General features: G+C 34.4%; 1 protein-coding gene across 1 annotated transcript in view; it reads left to right on the top strand.

Annotated features, from left to right (window-relative positions):
• Positions 1-7,036, top strand: part of ICOS (inducible T cell costimulator) — a 17,799-nt gene extending 10,763 nt beyond the window's left edge. Inside the window, exons 2-4 of the mRNA XM_023510380.1 lie at positions 4,769-5,104; positions 5,778-5,893; positions 6,902-7,036. Of these exons, the coding sequence (XP_023366148.1) occupies positions 4,769-5,104; positions 5,778-5,893; positions 6,902-7,036 (587 nt within the window). The remainder of the gene's footprint in view (positions 1-4,768; positions 5,105-5,777; positions 5,894-6,901) is intronic.
• The last annotated feature ends 323 nt before the right edge of the window (positions 7,037-7,359 follow it).

Below are 7,359 nucleotides of genomic sequence, written 5' to 3'. Positions count from 1 at the left end.
CCTTAGCCACTTGAGCCACAGGCACCAAGCCTCAGAGGGAAGTCTTAAACATTAGGTATGTGGAAACCTAAGTCAGCTTTCTTATCACTACATTTAATAATAAAAGTATTTTATCCAGGTATTTTTAAGGTTAAAATGATTGAAAATGAATAATTAAGAGTGTACAATACAAATGACACTCAGGAACCCCAGTTTGTGTTTATGGCACATGCTCTTAACATGCCATTCAAGAAAAACGTGGCACAGCCCTACCTAAATAATTTTATGAGCAAGAACAGTAAAGGTTTCATTCGTTTTACTTTCTTCTGACTCCCTGGAATAGCCCATAACAGTGCTGAGACAGAGAGGGACTTGTGGGAAACTGGCTTCCCTCTGGAGGACTCACCCAATAGCAAAATATTAGCTCTCTTGGTTGTTTCATCTCACAGATGTGTTCTGATTCTGAATCCATAGAAAGATTCCTTAGAAGGACCTTTAAGATTTTTTTGTAGCTCTTTCTTATTTCTCAGATAAGGAGACCGAAGTACGGGGTCACAGAGCCTTCCTAGTGGCAGAGCCAGAATTTGCTTCTGGTTTCCTTGGGAATCACGGCATTGCACTTTCACCTCACTGCACTGCTAACCATTAATTTCCTCTTATGTTAGTCACAGTGGGTGCAGGGGGGAAAAGTTGCTAACAAAACCGTCTTTAGAAGTAGAAGGCAATGCATCTGTCTCTTTGTGGCCGCAGACACTTTTGCTCCAAGATCTCTTGGTGGTTTACTTGCTGCCATTCTAAGGTCTCTGGGAAATTTGCTGTCAACATTTCTAAAGGAACTGAGAACCTGTCCACTGATTTTATCTTTTGCAGCAGACAATAGAGATATAGGCATCAAAGCAATAGTAAGGCAATATAATTTACTTTCAGACAAATAAGGACCCAAGAAAAACACCCTTTATTTTAATCTAATCTTGGCTGCACCGATTCTCATAGTGTCAGTTCCTTCCCCTTTGCCCTGGGCGTCCAACTTATGGCCTGTAGGCTGTACACATATTCTTTGAAGACTATTTGGCTTATCTGTGCCAAAAGTATGCATGAATCTTTCTTTTTTTCCCCATCAGTTTTGGTTAGTTTTTTTGTAATTACTATGTAGCTCGAGACAATTCTTATTCTTCTGATGTGTGGCAGAAAAGAAAAAATGTCTGAACACCCTTGGATCATTCCATCAAGTTTTTAAAATGAAGCAAACATAACTTTCCTTCTGTATTCTTTTAAAACATTTTTATTGTAGAAAAGTAAAATACTATAAATACGTAATTTAATGAATAATTATAAGCCATACTTTGGCACTCTCATAATCACCACAACTCAAGAAATAAAACGCTGTCAGCACACAGAAAGCTTTCCACCCATTTCTTTCCTGAAGTGCCAACACTTTCTTCCTCTCCAGATAGGCTGAATTTTGTGATGTTTGGTTAGGTTATATGATCTGTTTTTATATTTTAGTGATTATTTTTATGTAAGAAATTGCAACATCTATACTTCACTTATATAAGTTTCAAAATGCATATGCCTTTCCTATCCTCCTAGACATTGTATTCCATTTCAACAGGTAGTTCTTTTCAGCACATTGAAAATAATAGATACAGTTCCACTCTGTCAAGGCTCTTATTATTGATGTTGAGATATCACCTGTGAGTCTAATAGTTGCTTTCTTAAAGGTAATCAGAATCAGTCTCTTTTCTCTGCCTACTTTTAGGATTTTCACTAATATATGTTGAGGTGTGCATAATTTTAAAAAAGTTGCTTGTGGTTTGTTGGAATTCTTGAATCTGTGGATTGTGACTCCACTCTGAATAATTTTCTGTCTTCTATTTTATTAATTCTATCTTTAGCTCTGTCTAATATGTATTAAACTTATCTATTGAGTTTTTAATCTCAGTGCATTTTTTTGACAATTCTAGTTCTTTTTCAAATTAGTTGACTTTTAAAAATTTTCCGTGTGCTGCAAATATTATTATAAGTTTTTCTTTATTTCCTTAAAACTAATAAGCTTAATCCTCTTAGTTTTTGAGACCTGATAATTCTAATATACTAATTGTGAGTTTCTTTTTGTATTATGGTTTGTTATTTCTGTTGTTACCTTGTTTCCTTATATGTCTCATTATTTTTATGATGTGCTTATCATTAAATTTAAACATTATTTGTAGGAATGATTTGAGGCCTAGGATATAAATCATTTCTTCCTGTAATAGTTTGCATTTTTACTTTCAAGAGCCTGGGGTTAATAACAGCACAAGACCACCTTAAACAAAATGCAAAGGTTGCACTTTGGGAGGCCGAGATGAGTAGATTGCTTGAGCTCACTAGTTTGAGATCATCCTGAGCAAGAGCGAGACCCTGTATCTGGTAAAAATAGAAAAATGAGCCAGGCATCATGGTGGACGCCTGTCAGCCCAGGTCTTCACGAGGCTCTGGCAAGGGGATTGCTTGAGTCCAAGAGACTGAGGTTGCTGTGAGCAATGTTGATGCCATGGTACTCTACCCAGGGTGACAGAGAGAGACTCTATCTCAAAAAACAAACAAGCAAGTGAACAAAAAAACCCAACCAAACAAACAAAAAAACAAAGACAAAAAACTCCACCAAAATGCAAAGATTAAGGTTTTCTGGATGATTGAATTACTGTGAAGTTGGGTTATAATCTCAATGGGGGCTATATTACCTCTGGTTTAACTGTGCTCTGAAGATGTCATTCTTTGGGACCCCAGCTTATTGAGGAGAGGGTCCTCTTCTAGGTTCCTCACTGAAAACTCTAGGAGTTGAGACATAGAATGAGTTTGATTTCGGGTGATCAGCAAATGCTTTCGGAGTAAAAGCAGCTTCCAAACTCTGCTTATTTCTCTGGGTTCTGATTCTCTCTTCAAATTTAACTGTGTATGTCTCTTCTTTTATGCCAGCTATTTGATCTTTTCAATAACATTTTTAGACATTTTATTCAGCATTTTTTCTTATTTTGGTATGGAAATTAGTTTGAATAATAAGGACAGCCATACTGAAAACTAGAATAGGGTGCTTATTTTCATAATCAATTCCCCGAGTAAAAAGTCTGTTTCCTAATAATAAGAGAGATATAAATTAAAGCCTAGAGATATTAAAAAAATAATTGTGGTGAATCTTAAATAAAATTAAAGTGACTTGTGCAAGCAGAGGTGTGGCAAATGGGTCCTCCTATATACCACTAATCCTATTATAAATTTCAGAAAGCAAAATGGCAATGTATGGTATAATAATAATTTTAAAATATTTTTCTAGAATGTCATAATATTTGTACAAAAGAAAATGCTGAAAATAATCCCAACACCCACCATTAGTGTAGTAGTTATAATAAATTATAATAGATTAACATTATGGCCTATCATATAGTCATTAGGAGGATAATTATGATGACTATGTAAAAATGAAATATTTATGATATGACATTCAATGACAACAGAAGAACACAAAATGATATGTTTGCTAAGTAAAATAAGTGTATTTCCAGAAGATAAAGTGCAAACATATAAAATTGATATTTCTATTTCATGGGAGAACTAGGTAAGTTTTTCCTTAAAAGTCCTTTACACATGTCATATAGTTTTCTCAAAAATAAAGACAAAAGATGTTGAAATTTAAGTAAAAACCCATCACACTGTAATTTTCTTAAAGAATTTCAGCATGAAACTTTGCAACATTAAACAAACAAGAAAATAGAAAAAGAAAAAAGGCAAAGAACAGTTTGAATTTAAAATTTAATACTGGTAGTCCCTGGGTTACGAATGAGATAGCTTACTGTAAGTCTGTCCTTAAGTTGAATTTGTATGTAAGTTGGAACAGGCACATTTACTTATTACTTGTTATAGCCTCCATTTGTAAGTGCAAACGGAATGTTGGTTAGGTGTTTGTAAGTTGAGTATACTTCTAACTCAGAATCTATAACTAGGCCCAAACCATTTCAGTTTCTTCTTTCTGTGATCCCTATGTAGTTCACCAAAACAGTGTTGGCTTCCCAAGAGCCGACATTTATTTAAAAAACTGAAAAAGTAAATAAAAATCTGAGGCTTAGCTATATCATCAAGCCTTGATTCAGTTCTCAGTGGACTGCGAGGAAGTACATTTCTATCATTGGAAAATGATTTTTCTGTTCTTTTACTTTCCAGGGGAGGGTATAATGTAAATATACATTTATATATAATCATTCATCTTTGGTCTAAGGTATTTTGTACTTTTACAATTTTTTTTTTTTCCTGAACTATGTATCTTTTCCCGTATCTTTCCTTATTTGGCTAAGTTCTACTCATCCTTCAATTTCAATTCTGAAACTCATTTCCTTAAAGTGGCATTTTCTGATTCTTTCATTAAAATTATAACCCACCCTCGCCCACTACCTTTATTTGAGTAGTATTCCATTCCTAATACAAATTATGATGTGCTACGTTCGAAAGCAGCCAAAGGCAGGGACCATACCTGTTTGATTCAAGCTATGTAAATATATTATTTAATATTCAGTGTATTCCAGATTATATATTCACACGTGGTAAGCAAGTTTCTGGTTAGGTTTTTCTTTTTTCCTAGGACACAGTTTTATCTTACGTTCTTTCTTAGGCGGAGGGTGGGATGTGTAAAGCTCCTTCATTTTGGTGCAACAGAGAGGAATTTATGAACAGAAGAAATTACTTTTATGCTAAAATACAGCTATTAGGGCAACATATTCATGAAGTGTCACTTTCGCTTTATCTTTCTTTTATCCAGGACAAATCAATGAATCTGCCAATTATGAGATGTTTACTTTTCACAACGGAGGTGTACAAGTTTTATGCAAATATCCCGAGACTGTCCAACAATTTCAAATGCAGTTACTAAAAGGGAGCCAAATACTCTGTAATCTCACTAAGACAAAGGGAAGTGGAAAAACCGTGTCTACTGAAAATCTGAGTTTTTGTCAACCTCAAGTGTCCAACAATGGCGTCTCTTTCTTTCTACATAACTTGGACCGTTCTCATGCCAGCTATTACTTCTGCAAACTGTCGATCTTTGATCCTCCTCCTTTTAAAAGCATTCTTAAAAGAGAATATTTGCATATTTATGGTAAGACATTGCTTTCATCTTCCAGACTTAAGAATACATTCATGTTTTGACAACTTTTCTTACTAATTAAAACAATTAGGACAAATAAGGACCTGTTATCTAGCAACTCATTAACATGCAGTTCGTGATGATCATTTATAATGGAGATATATAAGCCATAATTTATTACTATTATTGTTATTAGTATTAATCAGAAAATGTAATTTGTTCAATTAGACGGCTGAGTTAGAAGTAGGTCATGTTGTCTTTAAAACACCTATGCCATTAAAAATTAGGGAAAAAATGAAGACAAATAATCAACTTCATGGCTATCATCTCTATTCACCTAAGATTTTAGGTTTGATTTGGTGCTGTGTTTGTGGAATGGAGTGAGATGATTTAAAAAATCATAGTTTTATAACATGTTATAGAAAATAGTTTTTAATGCTAAATCTTTTGCAAAATATAGGCAGAAAAACCATTTCTATCAACAGGTTTCTGCTTCTGGATCTTTGCTGTAATACTGGGATGGTGTTAGTTGCCATTGACTGGATTTCATGATTGTAATGAATAAAAGCTTCATTTGATTAAATAGGTTTTTTGAATTTGATAAAAGAACTGTGGTTCAGCACTGAAAGAGGAGATTTGATTCTCAGAATTTTTTTTTTTCAATTTATCTTTTTTCCCACTACAGAACCACAACTCCCACAAGTTTGTTGCCTACTGAAGTTCTGGTTGTCAATAGGATGTGCAGCTCTTGTTATAGTCTGTGTTTTTGGATGCTTATTTACTTTTTGGCTTACAAAAAAGGTGAGCAATTCCTATCTTTTCTTGAATCTGCTTTACCAAGCTATATCAGTTATTATTTTCTCATCAAAAGTACACATTGCTCTTGCCAGAATTCCTTTCCCCTAAGATATACCTACCAAATTAAATTAAGCACTTGGAACAGAAGTTTACTCATTTATTTGTTTTACAACCCTTGTATTCCAAATAGAACTTGACTCAGTGGAGAGATATGTTGTTGTTGTTATTATTATTCAAAAATATGAGGAAATGGGGCCCAGGGAAGACAAAAGGTCAGGACGAAGGTTAAAACATAAAAATAGTTGCCTTTGATATTTTCAAAATTATTGAGCACAGGCTGCATATTTGAATGTAAGCTTCCAAAGAGTCAGGACAGAGATGAAATAGTTATGTTTTGCTCAACTGCTGAGTTAAAAACAATCAGTGAGAAGGTCTTGTGATATGTCAGTTGCAGATGAGAAGGAAATTGGCAGCTTCTTTACATGGTACGTTATTAGACTAAGAAATAAAGAAAACCACCCAAAAGCTATTTAGAAAGATAAAGAACAACAACAACAACAAAAATCTCTATGCTGGGGGAATTTTTTTAGTTTTCACATTACAGTTTCTCAAAGGACTTGTATCAGACTACATGTTATACAAACATGCTAGTACTCAAGTATATCCATACAGCATGGTCATTGGCCAGACGAGAGTATATCTGTGCCAGACTGGAATGTGAAAAGAGAGATAAAGAGGGAAGAGAATGATATTGGGCCCTCATCTAAATCTGCTGGGGAAGAAGCAATAAAAGCAAAATGAGGAAGGAAGTTCGGTGAAAGGCTCTTTTTATGTGAAGCCCTTTTCTTATTTTTTTCCTACTTAGCCTAAAGCCTAAGTCACTTTTATATGCTTTTATCACATTTATCATTGACTATTTCATAGTCAATGAAGACTATAGAACAGTCAAAAAGCAAATTTGGAGATGGGGAAGAGCAGATGACAACCCACATTTCTGGCTTTTTCTTTCAGAAGTATCAATCCAGCGTTCATGACCCTAACAGTGAATACATGTTCATGGCTGCAGTGAGCACAGCCAAAAAACCCATACTTACAGGTACAGGTCCGTTCAGGGGTTTGGGTAGGGAAGAGCATTCTTTTGATTAAGGCTGGGATTTTAATTTTTTGTTTTCAGGCCTAATATCAGTACTTTCTGTGAAAAATCTAGATTTTCACTTTAACTGGATTTAAGCTTTCTGAAATATATTGAAAACAATTAAGCAATGTTTGTAAACCACTATTGAAAATAACCAAAAAATTTATAAGTCACAATGGCATCAAAGCAATTTTCCAGTTGCTATATTTCAAAAACTGGGATGAGTCTAAGTCTTGTTGAAAAGTTTAGTAAGTCTTTTGATGAGCATTTACTGAATATCAGTTAAGTGCAAGTTACCAAGTCAGATACTGTGGATTTGAATACACAGATGCGT

The sequence above is a fragment of the Otolemur garnettii genome, unplaced genomic scaffold (genome assembly GCF_000181295.1).
Source record: "Otolemur garnettii isolate 467f Iridium unplaced genomic scaffold, OtoGar3 scaffold00013, whole genome shotgun sequence".
Lineage (NCBI taxonomy): Eukaryota > Metazoa > Chordata > Mammalia > Primates > Galagidae > Otolemur > Otolemur garnettii.
Note: the sequence above shows the minus strand (reverse complement) of the source record. Positions and strands in the feature narration are given on the sequence as shown.